Source organism: Alosa pseudoharengus, unplaced genomic scaffold, assembly GCF_046254945.1.
Source record: "Alosa pseudoharengus isolate Yale_2024_CS ecotype anadromous, Long Island Sound unplaced genomic scaffold, YU_APseudo_1.1 YU_APseudo_1.1_scf_7, whole genome shotgun sequence".
NCBI lineage: Eukaryota > Metazoa > Chordata > Actinopteri > Clupeiformes > Clupeidae > Alosa > Alosa pseudoharengus.
In genome coordinates, this window is record NW_027468859.1 from 15905026 (window position 1) to 15926281 (window position 21256).

The window sequence follows — 21256 nt, forward strand, 5'->3', positions numbered from 1 at the left end:
GCATCTTCCTCTTCACAATACCCCATAGATTTTCTATGGGGTTAAGTTCAGGTGAGTTTGCTGGGACCACCATGATTTCCAAAGGAAATGCAAAATGTACTTTCATCAGAGAACAAACTTTGGACCACTCAGCAGCAGTCCAGTCCTTTTAGTCTTTAGCCCAGACGAGACCCTTCTGACGCCGTCTCTTTTTCAAGAGTGGCTTGGCACAAGGAATGCGACAGCTGAAACCTATGTCTTGTATACGTCTGTACGCGGTGGTTCTTGAAGCACTGACTCCAGCTGCAGTCCACTCTTTGTGAATCTCCCCCACATTTTTGAATGGGTTTTGTTTCACAATCCTATCCAGAGTGCGGTTATCCCCATTGCTTGTACACTGTTTTCTACCACATCTTTTCCTATCCTTCGCCTCTCTATTAATGTGCTTGGACACAGAGCTCTGTGAACAGCCAGCCTCTTTAGGAATGACATTTTGTGTCTTGCCCTCCTTGTGCAAGGTGTCAATGGTTGTCTTTTGGACTGTCAACTGTCAAGTCAGCAGTCTTCCCCATGATTGTGCAGCCTGCAGAACTAGACTGAGAGACCATTTAAAGGCCTTTGCAGGTATTTTGAGTTAATTAGCTGATTAGAGTGTGGCACCAGGTGTCTTCAATATTAAAACTTTTCACAATACTGAAAGATACTGAATCTGGGGTTTTCATTAGTTGTCAGTTATAATCATCAAAATTAAAAGAAATGAACACTTGAAATATATCAGTCTGTGTGGAATGAATGTATACATTATACAAGTTTCACTCTTTGAATGGAATTACTGAAATAAATCAACTTTTTCATGATATTCTATTCTAATTATATGACCAGCACCTGTACTGCTTAAAGGGGTGGTTCAGGATTTTGGACATAGGACCTCATTTCCAAGTAAGCAAGTGTGATATTTATCAGTGGAGACCGTTTTTCAACATGTTTCATCCAGTCCTTCTAATTGCAGAGTTCACAGGTAGGCTAGCGCAAGTCAACGGTATGTGCTAGCCTGCCACTAAAAACAGTCTTACCCACTCCAAAGTACATCCAAGGCAAATTCCAGACAATCGATGTGAATGTCTGTGTTGATAGAATAGTGTAAGAAATAAAACTACCCTCGCATCGCGTTGCAATAGTTATACTTTGTTCCCTTAAGTTGGTAGTAGTCATTTTGCAACTCAGCGGCGGACTGATATTACCAAGGCTACTACTAGGTATCCTTTATATGGCTCTAGGTATTCCCATTGGAGTGCGCTTTACTGTTTACTTTTCGGCGCAGTACTACTAACCGGAGCATGTATAATTCCGCCGCTGCTAAGAAACTAGTCCCTCAAAATGTAATGCGATCGTTGAAATGCAAGAATAGAATAATGTTAGAAATAAAACCAACAACACAGACATTTACATCGATAGTCTGGCGTTATAATTTATTTGCCTCGGGTGTACTTTGGAGTGGGTAAGACCACCATGTTTTTAGTGGCAGGCTAGCACATACCGTTGACTTGCGCTAGCCTAGCACCTGTGAACTCTGCAATTAGAAGGACTGGATGAAACGTGTTGAAAACGGTCTCCACTGATAAATATCTCACTTGCTTACTTGGAAATGAGGTCCTATGTCCAAAATCCTGAACCACCCCTTTAAGCAGTAGGCTATCTGTGCACATTTAGTCTGCTAGGGACACCCATACACAGCTGCATGACTAGCAGACACTTTGTGCTAATATTCAAATGCTCAGTTATGTGTCTAGTAATTTGACTTTGCAATATCTGGTGATCATTGTCATGCACTGCAAAAAGTGCAAAAATAAATCAAAATCTTCTTAAATTAAAGGAGAATTCCGGTGTGATTTTGACCTAAAGTGTTTTGAAACATGATACCGAGTGTGAACGGATGTCTCATAGCCCATCTCGGCTTGTCCCCTGCACTCCGAAATCTGGCGCTAGTTAGCCGATGCTACCAACAAGGCGGTCAATGGTGGTGCCTTGGCATCGGCATAGCCATGCAAATAAATCACTGTTTTACACCATTTACGAGGCTCAATGTATCTCCACACTTCATTGGTAGACTTCTGAGGGCCCTGACATTTAAAACGAGACATTGAGAACTTTGAAAAAGCACTGGTAGTTTACTTACAAGACGATTTATACAGACAGTATCTTCTCAAAGTTTAGCATTTGCAGCCATCTTGAATTCACGATAAGTCGAGCGATGAGTAAGAATGAACAGGTATGATAAGGGATCAGATTCCAAAAATAATTCAGTGGAAATGCATGGATTCCAGTTGCTGCTACTGGAAGAAACTGTAATCCATGCATTTCCACAGAACAACCGTAAATGGTGTAAAACAGTGATTTATTTGCATGGCTATGCCGATGCCGAGGCACCACCATTGACCGCCTTGTTGGTAGCATCGGCTAACTAGCGCCAGATTTCGGAGTGCAGGGGACAAGCCGAGATGGGCTATGAGACATCCGTTCACACTCGGTATCATGTTTCAAAACACTTTAGGTCAAAATCACACCGGAATTCTCCTTTAATTTAAGAAGATTTTGATTTATTTTTGCACTTTTTGCAGTGCATGACAATGATCACCAGATATTGGGCTATGAGACATACGTTCACACTCGGTATCATGTTTCAATACACTTTAGGTCAATATCACACCGGAATTCTCCTTTAACAAATTGCACTTGTTGCTGGTTACCAATAAATACTATATATTTTTTTGCAAACAACAAAAACAGAAAGGATGGAGACAGCAAAGCTAGAGATGGGCAGGAACAAGGTCAATTGGTAGAAATGCTTGTCAAAACGTTAGGAGCTGGATGTGTGGATGAATAAAGCACAAGTATGCTTTATGTTAAGCATGCACACTGTTTAAAGTTAGGCTACACGGTAAACTACAAGTAAACCGAAGTTAAATGTAGCTTTTTTTAGGGCTGGATAAAGTTGACCAAATGGATATAGGCTGTTACCCCACTAACACAAAACGTTAAGGGAACGTTAGTGTATGGTTCCCTAAAGGGTAGTTCGAACCAAACCAAAAACTAACGGTTAGGGAACGTTACCTAAGGGTTCCTTAACGTTCCTAAACGTTAAGGGAACCAACCAACCAAAACGTTCTCCTATGGTTGCACAGTACCTTCACACAACGTTCCCGTTTGGTTGTTATTGGTTGTTTTTGGTTGTTCTGAGTGCTGTTTTGACATGTTTATTTTAACCAGCTCTGTTTAAGTTTTTGAAGTAGGCCTAGCATATACAAGGTTTGCAGTCACTTGATATTCACTAAAAATGATTGGCCTTATGTAATCAAATTAAGATAAGGAGTAAGAGAATATATTTATTTTTAGGCTGATATCAATTTTGCTATAAACAATACTTTTGTGCTTGATTTCAGTTTTGTAACCGTATGAAGTGAAAATGCTTAAAACACGAATCTATCAATAAAACAATTTTCACTTCTACATTTCACATTTCACTTAGCTCAATATAAAAGTCCAACCGTTACACCCCCACGCCAGTAGGGGGAAGACAACGCCTGGTCTGCATTCAGAACCGATTGCAGTTTCACGTTGGATTAAACAAACAATAATACTTCGGTAAATAAAATATAAAATATTTTTATAATAGTTTTCTGCTATCACTAGAATACATTCAGAACATGTTTCATTTGTTCCTGTAGCCTACCATTACCAATTTACATTCACACATGTTACATTATTTGCATTCAAGGCTTCTGATTAGGTGGCAATGACGTCAATGGTAATGCGTCTCTATTCATTCCAATTCCATGCCGTGTTAAATGTGTTATATAGCATTGTGTGATTGATTGCGCCTCTATCAGCGTTAGAAACTGGAGACAATAACAACACAAGCTCCATTTCAGTTTTTGAAGTAACATACAAAATGTTTGCAGTCACTTGATTTAGATCCACTCAAATGATTGGTCTTATAAAATCTAAGTAAGGTAAACATCATATCAAGATAATATTTATTTTAGGCTAATATCAATTTTACTAAATAAAAAATATATACTTTTGTGCTTTTTTTTACGTATTAGGTGAACTTTAAACAAAAATCTATCAATAGAACACTTTTCACAACTAAGAAAATTCACTTCTTTCATTTCACAATTCACTTCAGTTCAATCAGACAGGCTCTCCCTTACACGTAGGCCTACCCCCACGCCAGGGAAGACAGTGCCTCTGCTTTCAGGTGATCGATTGAAGTCTTGTCCTGACTTCCGTAAACGGTCTCTGTTTGAATTCCGTGATTCTTGAACACCGCTGGAAGAAGTCTTGGAATGGATTACACTCGTCTTGAATTCGATCTCACGAAAGTAAGTGAAATATGTTACAGTTTCATGATGTAGGCCTAGTGGTTGTAATGCAAGGGTTTGAGGTTTAACCTTAAGTCCTTTCACTTGTAGGGCTTTGTTATATTCCGATTCTGCCAAGTTTGTAATTTACCAGAGCACATTGCTCGTTCGTCTTTGTTTGAGCTGTTCTCAACATGTTATGTTTTGCAGCATTGTATGTTTTGTGTCATCGTGTTAACCTGCTCTCGTTGATGTTACAAATAATAGCACTAGGCTACCGTTTCTTTTAATTTAATTTAATTAGTGTACAGTCAGTCCTTTTAGGCAAGTCACTCGGCAGCAGTGGTGTAGGCTAGTGGATATAGGCCTACTGTATGTAGCTGGATCTAGGCTACTGTGATGTAGGCTAGTTAGCTGTAGTGGGTAGGCTATACTGTGATCAACCCCAAATGTATCCTAGTCTATTTTAAGTGGGTATACTGAGATGGTGAGGCTTTTTAAGTTGGTATAACCTACTGAACAGTCCTGCATATGTAGGCTACACTAGAGCCATAGAGATGGCTATAGATAATGTATAGGCTACACTGTCAGCGGCCATTTTGCAACACAGTTGATCGGATAGAATTTTGCCTTCAAAAAGCTGAGATCCGGTAGCCTATCTTGCAATTTTTGCTATGGGAAAATAACATGGGGAGAGAATTATTGCACTCTCCCGTGGACGAAGAAGTCTGAAATGCAGACATTTTGCTCAACACACGTTTGTCCTCTGCCTTCGAGTGGTAGGCTAACTGTGATCTTCAACAGGCCTACGTTAAGACAGCAACTTAGATTTTTGCTACCCCAGACCTAACTTGCAATGTAAATTGTCATAGGTAGTTAGGTTAAATTAACACCCTGATCTCCTTATAGGCAAAGATGGCAGTTTTGGTTCCTTTTTGTAGGCGAACTTCAGAGGTCTGTTGGGAAGCATACAGGAAGGGGCGGAATGTGTGTAGTAGGCTATACACAGCTGCCATACTGGCTTTACAAACTAAGCCCATGCATTTCTATGGATGCTGTGTCTCCCCATTAGAAATTCTCTGGGCTACAATACAAAAATCAAGTCAAAAGCTGGGCCAAATATCCAGTTAAGAAAATCTGGTTGTGTACAGATGACTGATTGCTGCAATACTATCAATAATAGTTTTCTCTATATGGAAATACTGCTTTGCTCTACTACTGGCTCACAAAAACGTTGTTCTCTTAACGTAGATTCATACACCAAAGCTATGGAAAAATGTCAGCGGCTGATGGACACTTCTAGCATTGAGGCGGAAGAAGATGCGAGCGTCCACAAAAGGCAGTGCATGGTCACGTGATGGTAAGACCTCTTAAATACAGACTACATTATTTGCACAATTCAAATATTCTTTTTGCAATCAGTGCAGATTGTATGGTCTTTTATTTCAGATGAATCCGTTCCGCAAGCAAGAAAGCATTCCAGGATGGCGCGTGTGCCTGGAAGCCCTGTCTGTAAGTTAACATTTATACATGTATTATTTAAGAAAACCAGTTGAGTCATATTTCCTACCATGGAACTACTGACATTCATGTTTATTAACCTAGTGCATATCATGTTACTGTTCTGATGTATTTGTCTCTTCCTGCCTTTTATTAGGTCAGCAGATGTCACTGCCTCCACCACCTGCATGTGAGTTTTTCTTTTTAGCGATTGTTTAATGTAACAGCATAGGTTTATCTTTTGCAAATGTCATGTGCAAGAAACCTACCATAAATTAACTGACCAATATTCATATTTACTTTCTTTTTAGATGAGTCAACACCACACAGGCAACCAGCTCATTGCCCAGAGCTGGATGGGTCTATTATAACGCCTGCCACTTCATCTTGGGACCCAGTTGAAGGTACAGTGTCTTTGAATTTTCCATTTCCAAGTAAATACAATTTCATGACAAGGAACTTGAGAGTAAGTAACTTTTTTGTTGTTGTAAACAGCACAAGTGACTCATCACACAGAGGGAGGTGGCTTGGCCATGGAGACGGAAATAAGAGGTAAGAACACTCACTTAATTTGTTCACATATGCAGGTATATAATGTATTTAACAACTAAAACTAACACCATCCATTTTCCATAGCAATAAGGACAACCATTACCGCATGGCATAGCGAATGGACGCATTTGAGGAGAAGATGGATGAGCTGCTCATGCTCTTAAGGAGCTCCCAGTCACCTCCCTCTGCTCCAGTCGATGACATATTGCTGTCGTCCTGCTCGACAGTCACTGAGCTGCAGAATGCCCTCCCTCCAGTACTTGTACTCTGGGACCTAAGCGGGCAGAGACCATCACCAAAGACTCCACATATCCTGCACACACACTCTTTAACTTCCTCCCCTCTGGCAGGCGCTACAGATCCCTGCACACAAAAACAACCAGACACAAGAACAACTCTTTTCCCACTGCCGTCACTCTCCTGAACTGCAGATAAGTGGGGTCATCCCCACTTTGACCGTTTACCTGCCCATTACATACTTTATCATTCCAATATACGTCTTGCACTCTACATTTGCACTATTACTTTGCACTCAACAGCCCACTCCATGTGTACTTGTATTGGTATTATGTCTTTGTATATTGTGTTGGTATCTGCCACAATGTATATTGTTGTCTATTGTACAGTGTGTCTATTTGTTGAATGTAGCACCTACCAAAGTCAAATGCCTTATGTTAATATACTTAGCTAACACTAAGTCTAATTTATATATATATATATATATATACAGTGAGGCCTTTTATATTGTTTTTTTTGTCTTTTGATAATTTTATATTAAAGTTATAAGTTCCATCGATTTTGCCTGTTCATTCTTTCCTGCTAATATATAATAATGCATTCCTGCTCGTGCTGTTTAAAGTAATTGGTATGCAAAGGTTGCAATGTTAGGGGAGGGTTCCCTAAAGGTTGCAATATTTAGGGTAGGGAACGTTATGGGAACAGTTAGGGAACGTTAGGGGAAGGTTTCTAAAGTTTGCAACGGTTAGGGAACGTTAGGGGAAGGTTTTTTAAAGTTTGCAACGGTTGGGGAACGTTAGGGGAAGGTTCTCTAAAGTTTGCACCCTTTAGATAACGTTAGGGGAACGTTCAGGGAACGTTTTATATAACCAAGAACTACCGTTTCCGGAACGTTCAGCAAACTTTCCATGGGAACCAAAACTTGCTCAAAAACTAACCTTAGGGTAACGTTTGGGAACCAAAAACTAACGTTTCCGAAACCAAAAACTATGGTTCCCAGAACGTTTTGGAAACCATAAATTGTTAGCTGGGTAGGCGTGAATAAAGTAGGCTACTTTGTTGCTCCAACCCTTCCAACGTTAATGGGGACGAATGTTGACATTTTCCGTATTTTGTGTGAGAAACCCGGGAAATCTCCCTTATTTTCATTGTTCAATGTTGACAGAGCTATGGAACGAAAGAGAACGTTATATGGCGACAGAAATCAACAATCAAACAAGCCACTTTGATTTTTTGCTGTCTTCATTAATACAAAAGATGGGTGACCCTCCCTCCTAGACAAAAAAAGTTAGGTGACCCTCCCCTCAACAAAGAATAAAAAGACATGACCCTCCCCTATTTTCCTCCGGTGACCCCGTTTATAAATAACGAACGGTCCCTTAGCGATTAAAACGTTTAAATTGTAACAGGAAATGAACACAACGCAAGTGGCAACAGTGGAATAAGCGGGATAATGGACTCCACGGTGGTCCGCTTGCGTCGGGGCCGTTTTACAACCTCGACCGTGCATTAACTTCTGTGAACAGACCACTGTGTCGTCCATTATCCCTACTTATTGTAGCCTACAGAAAATAAATAGCCTATCATACTGTCAGTTAATTGCCTACAGTGCAGTGAAGAGTTTGGAGAGTAAAGTTATAGGGCAACTTGAAGTTTTATGAAAATAATTTACGAACCAGAACATAAAGACCATGAAGCTTCTATTTCTTGCAGCTGTTAAAACACCCGCTAGATAGTTTAAATACCCACCAACATTCGTTTTTGCAGTAGGCCTACAGATTATTTCTAAAAGTTATTTGTCTACTAGGCTACTGGCTGATTTATCAAACGAGTGCTTTCTCGTCCGTCCTCCGCAAACTACAGGTGTTTCGGTAGAGAGCCATTGAATAAGCGATGCCAAGCAATTTCTGTAACACTTTTTGTGACATTCAGCAAATATCTCCTCATTTAATGTAAATTCCTTCGGACAATAGGCCTACGTTCTATACGTGCAGTTGTCCTTCATCTCAGTTGCATCAGTTTTCTAATTTTGAAGGTTCTAAATTATGCTTCACTGAATCCTTCTCGTTTTCTTTCATTTGTCCAGCTAACTTTTCCATTGAACCTAGCCATTTATGATGGATTACACACTCGACATTCTGAAATGTCCTGCACGATCAAGGCCAAATTAAGTTATCACGCAGCCACTGTGTCAGCAGCATCAGACAGTGACGGTGCGTTTCTGATGTCAGATTATTATGTAGGCTAGCCTGTTCTCACGTTGCAGCGCTTTACTGAAGTAGGCCTAGCATTAATCAATATGGGAAATCCTCACCATCCCCCCCTACAAATCGCACCCTGGGTACAGAAGACATCAGTAAAAAACAATTGAATCCACATGTCACACTAGTTCACCTGCAGGTAGCCAGAAGCAAGAGGACAATCTCACTTAATAAGAAAATTGAACCTACAACGTCACCTCACACGGCCACTACACCATTTATCACTAGGCCTAGGCTACTGATTTTAAGAGTCTGTGAAGATTATAATACTAGCCAAAAGTTTGTAGCCGATTTAAAAGCCTTAGCACAGCGCTGTAATTTCGGCGCCATGAGGGATGACCAGCTCATTGAAAAAACGTTTAATCCCAGAGTCCAGGAGGAGTTGCTACTCAAAGATGCAACACTGTCACTTGATGATGCACTAACACTCGCCATACAAGTGGAGGCGGCAACTCAATGTGCTGCTAAAATAGCAGAAAACAAGTCTCATACTGCCATTATTGAACAGCCAGTGCAACAGCTATCAAGCTCAGACAACCTGGCTGACCCTGCTGCTATACAGGTCGCGCGCCCCCAGCACACACGCCAGCAGAGACACTGTGGGAATTGTGGCTCCACTCGTTATGCCACAAGGGCTCAGGACTGCCCTGCTAGGGGCCAGACATGCAGACGATGTCAGAAACCTAACCACTTTGCTAAATGGTGCCGGTCTGCTCCGGCTAACTACCCTGAACAGTCACATGACCCGGTGGTGCCAGTGCGCACCATAGGCCCCCACCCAGGGACCTTCTCCAGGTGCCCTGTATACCTGGATGGCTGCTGTGTCCCTCTTCTCCTCGACACTGGGGCCAAGGTGTCACTGCTGAATGTTGACACCTGTAACCTACTCTTCCCAAACAGACAGCTGCAGCCCCCATCCACTACTCTCTGTGGCTACGGCCGCAGCAAAATTGACGTTGTCGGCCTACTTTACCTCCCAGTTCGTTACACCTCTACAACTGTGGACCGCTTCCCATTCCACATTACACGCCGCGGTGAGAACATCATGGGCCTTGACCTCTTTCTCAGCCTTGGTTTTACTCTACAGGACAACAACGGAACACGAATACTACAGGTGGGTTCCCCTTGGCAACAAAGCCGACCTGAACTGTTCAATGGCCTTGGGTGCCTCACCTCATTCACACACAAGCCATTCCTGGACAACAGCGTCCCTCCCGTGGTCCAGCCCCTTCGACGTGTTCCCCTGGCTCTGCGGGACGGCGTTACACAGGAGCTTCAACGCCTCCAGGCTGATGGCATCATAGAACCCATTCATGCCTCTTCGTGGGTGTCCAACCTCGTCATCGCCAGGAAGAAGTCAGGAGGACTGAGAGTCTGCATCGATCTTCGCCAGGTCAACAAGGCAGTGATACCTGACAAGTACCCTCTCCCGACGACAGAAGAACTTACAACCCACTTCTACGGCTCCCGGGTTTTTTCTAAGTTGGACTTACGTCAGGGCTACCTACAAATACCTCTGCACCCAGAGAGTCGGAACCTGACGGCTTTTATCACCCATACTGGCCTGTACCGCTATACGAGGATGCCTTTTGGACTCAGTTCAGCGCCTAGCTGTTTCCAGAAGATCATGTCCACAATCCTCGCCAGCTGCCCCGGCACCGTGGCCTATTTGGACGATATTGTGGTACACGGGCCAGATGTTGACACGCACAACGCCCGCCTGGAACAGGTTTTTGACTCCATGTCACCTTGAACACTGAGAAGTGTACGTTCTCCGTATCGGCCATTAATTTTGTCGGGTTCCGCGTGTCGGCAGATGGTATCTCTCCCCTCCAGTCGAACGTGGCAGTCATTAGCGCAGTCCCCACCCCCACGACAGCCTCACAACTGGCTTCGTTCTTGGGGATGACAGCCTACTACATGCGTTTCCTGCCTCAGTACTCCTCCGTCACGGCCCCGCTGAGGATGCTGCTCAGGCAGGATGCTCCCTGGACCTGGACTTCTGAATGCCAGGCAGGTTTCGACGAACTGAAGCGTCTCCTCACCACGTCTCCGATTCTGGCACACTTCCAGCTGGACTGCCCCACATTCGTGACCTGTGATGCGTCTGCTGTGGCTCTGGGCGCTGTTCTGTCACAGCTCCATGACGGCGTGGAGAGGCCCGTAGCCTTCGCCTCCCGGGCGCTCAGCCCCACTGAGCAGAAATACTCAGTGGGTGAGAGGGAGGCCCTTGCCTGCATTTGGGCATGCGAGAGGTGGCATTTGTACCTGTATGGACGGTCTTTTACCCTACGGACGGACCACCAGGCCCTGACAGCCCTGATGTCCACTTCAGGTGGAGGACACAGGCCCCTTCGCCTCCACAGATGGTCAGACCGCCTGCAGCAGTATGACTTTCAGTTACGATTCACGCCTGGCAAGACTAATGTTGTAGCAGATTTTCTATCCCGCCCTGCTGCCACCCAGTGCTCTGCTGTCTCTCCAGAGGATGAGGAGGAGGTAGTACACCTGGTCCACTCACCATTGAAGGACACAGTCTCCCTCCGTGACCTGGAGTCCGCCTCAGCAGCCGAGCCCATCTTCAGCATGCTTCATGACTACATCAGACATGGTTGGCCTGCCCGCGTCCCACCAGAACTGGAGCCATACTATCGAGTGAAGCATGAACTGTCATGCTGGGGTGAGGCCTGCATCGCTCGTGGCCTCTGTGCTGTCATCCCAGTGGCCCTCAGAGGGTGTGTCTTGCAAATGGCACATCAGGGACACCTCGGCGTCGTCAAAGCCAAACAAAGGTGCCGTAACGTTGTGTGGTGGCCTGCCATGGACCGTGACCTGGAGCTCCTGTGCAGCGTGCCTCACCAGTGGGAAGACTGGGACACCCGCTTCAACTCCACTACAGCCAGTTGACTGGCCATCTACACCATGGGACCACTTGCAGCTTGATATCTGTGGTGAGCTGTACAATGTGCCACACCATCAGAGGTTCCTTGTGGTGGTCTACGACCTGCATTCCAAGTGGCCTGAGGTGGCTCCCATGGGTACGGTTACATCTGCTGCTGTGGTCAACTTCCTCGACCAGCTGTTTTCCCGCTGGGGCTTGCCTCGTGCAATCACCACGGACAATGGTCCTCAGTTCCTGTCCTTGGAGTTCACCACCTTCCTCGCCAACAAGGGTGTTACCCATATCCGAACCTCCATCTATCACCCCCAAGCCAACGGGGGGGTGGAACGATTCAACCAATCCCTGAAAAATGGATTGCGTGCAAACATGTCTGAGGGATACTCCCTGATGGCCGCACTGTCACAGACCCTTCTCCACTACAGAGCAACTGCCCACTCTACAACAGGGGTCTCCCCTGCTGCACTCATGCTGAAAAGGGAGCTTGTGCTTCCCCTGTCAAGACTCCGTCCTCCAATGGCCGCGGGCCCACGACCATGCCCAGCAGCAGTCAAGTCTCACGTCAAGAGACAACAGAGTTCCATGAAGCGGAGGTTTGATGAGAAGCACAAGGCTAAGTGGCCTGCTATCGGAGTGTCAGAATGGGTCAGAGCCCGTCGGCCCCACAGAGCTAACAAGCTGTCATCATTCTGGGGGTCGTTTCTAGAAAAGTTAGCAACGACGTTGCTCAACCACCATGGTACGACGCAACTTGCGACCAAACAACAACACTGTTACACCTGTTTCCAAAAAGCATCGTACCTGTGTCGCAATTCACTACCTCCGACGTTCGAACACCGTAGTTCCAACAACGTTGTTGATGATGCAGCGATACATATCATTGGTGGAAACAGTGGCAACGTATAATACCCCACCCCCTAGAAATGTTCTGTCACGGCCTATGTCGACACTTTTCTAATCTAAACCGAGTGATTAATGCTGGCATTGTCATTGCCATCAGCCAAAACCTAAACCTATTGCAAGCATATAAAACAGTTAATTTAAGCAGACCAATATGAGTCATTATTTGTGTTAAATATCTATGTTGGAAAAAATATATAGCCTGGACAAATGTCTGGGTATCCCATAGCATATCAACTGTCTCGTGGCTTAACGGCAGCGCGTCAGTGCACTGAGCGCTCGGCCGGAGTTCGCGTCCTATGTCTTCTTTTCATCTCTGACTAAGAGTAGGCCTACGAGACACAACAATAGGTTTTGACCATACATATTTATGTATATAGTTACTCTACATCGAGAGACCATAGGTAGGCCTACAATACATCAGTCAAAAACAATTGAATGTCACACTAGTTCACCTGCAGGTAGCGAGAAGCAAGAGGACAATCTCACATCATAAGAAAATCGAACCTACAACGTTGGGATAATAAGTCATCTGCTTTAGCCACTACACTATTTATCACTGCTGATGTAAGGGACTGTGAAGATTATAATACTAAAAGCAAGGCAATACTTGAATTAACATAAATAGCAAGAATGAGCCAAGTAGGGGAGTCAGTGTCTTAATCAAAATTAAGCTACAGGATAGATCAATCATTGAGTCACGAGATAAACATCCACTTCGCAAATTTTGGTTAGGAGGTTGTGATTTTTGGTTAGGCGCTCCGGACACCAACAGGAACTACCAAGGAACGACACAAGTGCGACTGCCTAGGGGCAGTAGTTCAAACGACCAAACTTTGCGTCCTTGTTTGCGATTGAGAGTTCGAACTACCCTTTCTAGAAACACCAAATCCAAGAACGATGGAGCGTACTACCAAGGTTGCGACGAAAGTTAGCAAACGATGCTTTCTAGAAACGACCCCCTAGTCGGCTCCGTATCAGGTCAGTCGGCAGCTCGGCCCAGCTTCATTTCAGCTGACTGATGGTTCCCGTTGGCACGCCAGCTGCCTGCGCAGAGTGCCCTCCCCTCATCACCACCCTCACCTGGCAGGGGTGGAGCAGAACAACCGAGAAAACTGGGCCGGTGGAGCAGAGCAACCCAGCAACTGGGCCAGACCCTCATGTGCCGGATCCCATTGCGGCACCTCTCGCCCAAGCTGTTCCGGCTGCTCAGTGCCCCGCTCCGGCTTCAGCCCCGCTGCCGGCCCCCCTTGTTCCTGAGGCCCGCCCTGTCAGGGATCGTACGCGCCCTGGGCACTTCGAAGACTTTGTTGCTACCTTCCACGTCTGAACATTCGGAGGGGGGGGGGGGGGAAATGTTGTGTTTACATAATACATACAGTTCTAGTTCTGTTATTCAGGATGCCTGTTTTATGTCACACATTCTGACACTGAAAGGCCACCGTAGAGGTGCGTGTTTGGTTTTCGTTTTTCAGAGAAATAAACGAGTGAGTTTATGCATTGAGAAGTTGAGACTAGTCGTTATTTCAGCAACATAACAGTAGGATTTAAAGTGTGACGTCTGTGCTTGGAGGCACATGTTTCATGTTCATGTTATTAATGTTACCAGACTAGCGTTTGCTAAGCATAAGCCGATTGAAACATAGCCTATTCCATTCAGATAGCTAGGTGGCTACCATGCTCATACTGCAAACATAAATGTCACGCTAGCAACAACTCATTACATGTTTCCATTTCCTAACAATCCTAATATTAATAGCTTAATATTGTGCTGTCATTGTGGCGTAAACAAAGGCTAGAGTTGGATCAGCCATATATCTTTTGTGAGCAACAGCTCATTCACCTTAGTCCTAATCCTCCTCTTATTCCCCATTCATTACATTACATTTAGCAGACACTTCTTGACCAAAGTGTCTGCCATTCACCTCATTCTCCTTATTCCTAATCCTCCTCTTATCATTAAACATTATTCACAAAATTGACCTCCACTATTACCAAAATCCAAACCTGAATCCTCTTTATAGTGTTGAAGCTCTGATGTGTGTTAAGACATTCGGGGTGCAGGTAAATGATGAATGAATATAGGTATTCCAGGTATGTTTAGCAAACAACACAACCACTGGTATTGAATTATGTGTCTAATGTAGATACAAATATGTTGTTGTATGCAGTACAACAAAGTATGTTTATGTCAAACATAGTGTTAAGAAGACCATGTGATTATGATTCAGGATAGAAATTGGCTAGGAGTTAGTGGTTTCAGAATTTGTGCTACAAGTTCCAATTTGTGTCTGAGTAATTGTGAAAAACTGTAACCACTCTAACCGGTTTAAATTTTCAGAGCACAGGGACAGGAGACTACCAACAGCGGTAACACTTTATTTTAATGTGTCGCTGTTACAGTGTACCTACCTAATTAGGTACAGTGGTACAACCTGTGTAACAACATGTACTATCAGGTACTATCATTGTACTTGCATTATGTATTTGTGGGTACCTACATATAGTTGTTACATTGTAATACTGAGTGCTTTTACAAAACTTTGCCAATTTGCCTACATTTTCATCAGAGGCAAAGACCTGACCTGAGACCTGCTGGATTGGTTAAATGATAGATTTGATATACAAACCATTCTTAGCTCCAGTCAAGGCCTCATTGTCTTCAGTGTACATGTAACAGCTGTGCTGCTACAACCTTGTTACTCTTTGATACAGTGGAATAAACCTATTAAGTGTACCAGTTAATTACTTACATGTACATATGACATGTACTGTATGTTGTGTCTTTGATGTCTTGGAACAGGTCTACTAATTCACATGTACTGGGTGGTGTAACAGCAGACACGTTTCAACACATCAATTACAGGATGCATGACATCATTGACAGGATGTATATGTACATGCAAGTACTTAACTGGTACACTTTATTTTAATGGGTTTATTCCACTGTATCAAAAGAGTAATACATGTGTACCAACACAGTTGATACATGTACTACAGTATGTAGGGTAATGACAGACATGTTCCAAGACACCAATGACACCATACATGTAATATGTAATTGTAAGTACTTAACTGGTACACTTCATTTTAATGGGTTTATGCCACTGTATCAAAGAGCAATAAGTGTGTACCAACACAGTTGATAGATGTACTATGTAGTGAATTAGTAGACCTGTTCCAAGACATCGAAGACACAACATACATGTCATATGTACATGTAAGTAATTAACTTAATAGGTTTATTCCACTGTATCAAAGAGTAACAAGGTTGTAGCAGCACAGCTGTTACATGTACACTGAAGACAATGAGGCCTTGACTGGAGCTAAGAATGGTTTGTATATCAAATCTATCATGACCAGACTTACCCCACCCAGCAGGTCTCAGGTCAGCTCTTTGCCTCTGATGAAAATTTAGGCAAATTTGCAAAGTTTTGTAAAAGCACTCAGTATTACAATGTAACAACTATATGTAGGTACCCACAAATACATAATGCAAGTACAATGATAGTACCTGATAGTACATGTTGTTACATAGGTTGTACCACTGTACCTAATTAGGTAGGTACATTGTAACAGCGACACATTAAAATAAAGTGTTACCCAAACAGCTTTCTGCTCAGTAGAGTCTAGCTTCAGTTTGTGGCTAACCTCTATTTTCCTTTTTATTTGTTAACACAAAAAACTTACTCAGGCTTATACTGGTTATTGTTTGTTTAGTTTCATTTGCGACAAATTCCTATGTAGTTGTGACATACAAAATGCAACAACATGCATTTGACTTGGTACATTTCTTCATTGCTAAGATGCTCTTAATAAAACTGGGAAGGTGAAACTTAACCTTCTTAGCACAGCAGAAGTCATCTCCTGTTAATGTAATTATGTTACACAAACATTTAACAAGCTCTCAAGGCTCCAAACTCTGGATTAACTGTGAATAATGATTAACTGAATCATATCTGATGTCTGTTTAACAACTTGTTATATTATGTTATAAGGAAATATTGGCTTATTTTGCAAGTTTTTTTTAGTGTTAGAGATTTTTCTAAACAAAACATGTAATTTTGACCAAAGAGCTTCTGTTTAGGCCTTAATTGTTTTGAAAATGTGATTTCAGAGTTGACAGAAACTTTAAAGCAAAAACATTTTTTTTCTTACTCCATACACTACACTACACACTACTCCAAGACCATACACTACATTGCACCGCTGCATCATGCAGAGTTATTTCAATTGATGTGCATTAATTTGTTAATTTATGGTACATAAATAACATAGTAATCAAAATACTTACCCGTAAATCCCTTGTTCATTCACAACTGATGAAGATCCTCACATGTTGTCACTTTAGGAACATTCTAGTGAAGTGAAAGTATTCATCCGCAGTATAAGGGGCATTCCATTTACACACAAAGGGTGGGTTGATTCCAGTCAGAGGCATCTCAGAAATACTTCCTGGTGTGTGTGCCATTGCTTATTGTGTGGGGAAAGTTAACTAACTAATCTACAATACTAAAATTAAACAAGTGCAGTAACCACTGGGTCACTTGTAGAAAGTTGTGCCCATTTGTGACTCAGACTCAAACTCTTGTTCTTGGGTATCAGAGGAAAATAATAAGAAGTAAATTAACATGGCTGGGCTCTGGGATTACGTGCACATTTTATTTTGTATTTGAACATTTTTACCAAAGAATGGGGAGGCTGTTTTTTTTTTTTTATTACTAGTTTTTCTACATCCTATCATATCATATCATATCATATCATTTTATATTTCAAATTTAATTTTACCTATGTTTAATCTAAGTTATTTCAGGCATTTCTGACAGACTGACAGAGATGAAAAAAATTCATGTCTGGTATTCTCCTGTTCAATCCCATCTTTTTCTGCATTCGCGCTTCTCTCTGAGAGTGAGGTATCTGACTTCTGACATGTAGCCGTCCTACTACATGCTCGTTGGACCCTATACCTACTAGCCTACTTCAGTCCATAAGCCCGACCATCACACCATCTATCAAACATGTGATCAATGCTTCACTAACATCTGGCACGTTTCCAACAGCATTCAAAACAGCCCGGGTAACACCGCTACTTAAGAAAACTTCTCTCAACCTTGCCCAAGTTGAGAACTACCATCCTGTCTCACTCCTACCTTTCCTATCCAAAGGTATCGAACGAGCAGTCTCCAAACAGGTCTCTGAATTCCTTTCACAGACCAACCTTCTTGATACAAACCAATCTGGGTTCAAGAGTGACAACTCAACCGAAACAGCTCTGCTGTCTGTAACAGAAGCCTTAAAGGAGGCCAGGGCGAACGCATGGTCATCATTACTCATTCTGCTTGACTTATCGGCTGCCTTTGACTTGGTTAATCACTGCATCCTCCTCTCTATACTCTCAAACATGGACATCTCTGACTCTTCTCTCTCCTGGTTTGAATCTTACCTCAAAGGACGCTCATAGATTGCATAAACTGTGAGGGACATATCTACAAGGATGAAGGCACACCACCTCCAGCTAAACCTCTCAAAAACTGAACTGCTGGTCCTCCCAGCTAAACCTACTATACATCATCACATCAACACCAAAATTGACTCCCTGTCTATTGCACCTACCAGGGTTGCAAGAAATGTAAGAATCATGCTCAACAACCAACTAACCTTCTTCGATAATGTTGCCTCGGTCTTACCTTTCGCACTACAATATACGGAAAATCAGGACTTATCTGACTCAACTCCTGGTACAGACCATAGTCATCTCACGACTTGACTACTGTAACGCCCTCCTGACAGGTCTCCCAGCCTGCACAGTGAAACCACTTCAGATGATCCAGAACGCAGCGGCACACCTGGTCTACAACCAACCCAAAAGGGCACATTACCCCGCTGCTCATCCAGCTACACTGGCTACCTATGGCCGTCCGCATCAAATTCAAGTCTCCAACGCTTGCCTACAAAGTAGTCTCCGGTTCTACTCCCACCTACTTGAATGCCCTCATACAGGCATATGCTACCCTCTGACCGATGCGCTCCTCAGACGAACGACATCTAGCTCTGCCACCGGGACGCTCAGGCCTATCCAAAGTTTTCTCATCTGTTGTTCCTTGTTGGTGGAACGCATTACCAGTTCCTTCTAGAGCAGGGACATCCCTCTCCATCTTTAAAAAATGCCTGAAGAGCCAGCTCTTCAGAGAGTATCTTCTCTCGTAGCACTACTTACAACTGGCTTTGCTAATTCTACCACTCTAGCCTGACACCTGACTGTATAAAAACAGCACTCACTCATGCACTTGTTCTTATTGTACTCTACCTTTAAACTGTTTTAAATTGTTCTAGAATTGCTGGGAGAATTGTTTCAAAAAGCTTTAAACTGTCTACCATGTTGAAAGCCCCTTTGGTTAAAAATGTGTCAGCCAAATGTAATGTAATGTGCATTGCAATTGTAATCCAGGCCTTTATGAGCCAATATCTGCCAATTCATCTTGTATCAAACCAAGCCTACCGGTATTCATGTAGAAAGCACATCTACTTGAATGCGCATTGCATCCCGGTGTCGAGCAGCATGTTGTTGAAGTCGAGATCTGCTGAATGTTTACCTGAGTTAAATGAGACTTCTTATCATTGTTTTGTATCTTTGTGTACAATCACAACATTGGCATGACATTGTTTAGATAACAAGGCATTTATTTACACCATCATTTTTTACGCTGTAGGTGGGTGGTTATGTAGGAGAGAGAGATCACTTCAGTGGTATAGCAAGGCAATATAACACATGATATTGTATAACATGGAGAATAGAAATACATTATAAATAAAAGGGTGTATTTGCAGGGTCAGCTGCAGAGTATTTATCAGAGAACTTTCCCTATCCTTTCTTTCTCTCAAAAATCTTCCCGTTTAGCTTTGTATATTAAGACAAAAGTCTTACTTACAAATTCTCAAATTTGGTGTTATTTGATAATTGACTTGAATCCTTCTGTTATTGCATTTAAGCATACTAAAATGATCAAAGTAGATGCACCTTAAATTATTGGCATCTGCAACCCCTCTGCTGCTTACCAAACTTGCCACTTACTTGTGGCAAAACTCTGCTGGGCTTTGTCTCTCTAAAAGTTAGTCAAGTTTGTTCCAGTCTGTCATGTGTCTTTATGTAAGCAAAATAGGCACATATGGCGTTAGAGGTCTCGTTATTTCAGGAACCTGCTTGTCGTCAGTTCCATTCTAATGCATCTGAATCCTGCATAAAATACAGAGAACAAGACCTTGGTGTCTTAAATTGTAAATACGTGCATGATTCAAAAGCAAAACTAAACAACAGCTGTGTTTTGACATCTCAAATAAAAATCAGGTTTATTCTGAACGACCAAATTGCTGAGTAGAGTGATTTGCACTATTTATCTATAGAAAAGATATGCACTATGCATTTTCGCATTGCTATAAGCTTGTCAACGTCACAGCCGAGTTAGTTTAAGTAAACAACACATTGCTTGCATGATTTCCAATGATGTAATGCATCTTCTAATATTCTATGGTCATGACACTCATTCATTTTTGTATACAGTGTGTGTAGTCCCAAGAGGACTGAGCTGGAAACAATAGACTGTGGAGCTAGGCTGGTAAATCCATGGACTGTGACTTTTCACAGGGCAGGACATCAGTCTTTCTCCCACATCAATTAAATTACTCATATTAAGTAATTATTTAGTAGTTTAGTTAATTATGTAATTATGTCTTGCCATTTTATGTAACAGAGCTATTTTAGTATTTTGCCATGAACTAGCCTATTTGACTTACTAAGCATGAAAAACAGGCTCAACAACTAATGACTCTATAAGACTCGCTGTCCAGACATGACTGCACCACACCTAACGCAGACTCTTGGATCATGGCCAAGACGTGTGTCTAACACAGACAGTGTGGCTGCTATATGCTATAACCTCAACGTGTATGTCAAATATATATCTAGATCTCCATCTGTCCCCTGTACACAGCCGAAGCACCCCCAAACAAGCCATGTGATGTTAGTCATCTTGAAGCTGAAGTTAAAGGAACTCATGTTAATGTGAGGTATTACATAATAAACTAAACTTCCCTGCTGTAGCCTACACCTCTATGAAGAACCAGCCTGGCAACTTTGCTCTACCCCGACCCAAGGAATCACAGCAATTGTGCAATAACCTACTATTTATATGAAGATGTGTAATATTACCTTGTCAGTCAACATAGTTCTTTGGAGATTATCTTTGCTGGTTTATGAAGAAATCCACATATAGGCCTACCGTGTCTAGGGGGAAGGGTGCAAACCATGAATGGTATTTATGACAGTATAGCAAAAAATCCTGAAACGTCATTGGATTGCTTTCACATAACTAACAATATTCACTATAGTTTCAATGTCTAGGCTTACATTTTAACCATTTTAGAGCCATTTAAAATGACATTTCATGAAAGGGGAAAAGTGAAGACTACATGTGTACTAGTCATAGCATTAATGTAGGCCATCATTATACACTGATCAGCCATACATAATGACCACTAACAGGTGAGGTAAACAGCACCTGTCAGTGGCA

At 42.6% G+C, this 21256-nt stretch overlaps 1 protein-coding gene and 2 long non-coding RNA genes across 3 annotated transcripts in view; 2 read left to right on the top strand and 1 right to left on the bottom strand.

Moving 5' to 3' along the window:
• The window catches only part of LOC143109204 (uncharacterized), a 49382-nt gene extending 32341 nt beyond the window's left edge, over positions 1-17041 (bottom strand). Inside the window, exon 1 of the mRNA XM_076271861.1 lies at positions 16984-17041. Within this exon, the coding sequence (XP_076127976.1) occupies positions 16984-17002 (19 nt within the window). The 5' untranslated portion in view covers positions 17003-17041. The remainder of the gene's footprint in view (positions 1-16983) is intronic.
• On the top strand, positions 2839-6035 carry LOC143109822 (uncharacterized). The gene is made up of 4 exons (XR_012983978.1): positions 2839-4361; positions 5592-5700; positions 5790-5852; positions 5998-6035. It is a non-coding gene; the product is annotated as an uncharacterized LOC143109822 (long non-coding RNA).
• Positions 6310-7188, top strand: LOC143109819 (uncharacterized). Its single transcript, XR_012983976.1, has 2 exons — positions 6310-6392; positions 6477-7188. It is a non-coding gene; the product is annotated as an uncharacterized LOC143109819 (long non-coding RNA).
• Positions 17042-21256: the final 4215 nt, after the last annotated feature.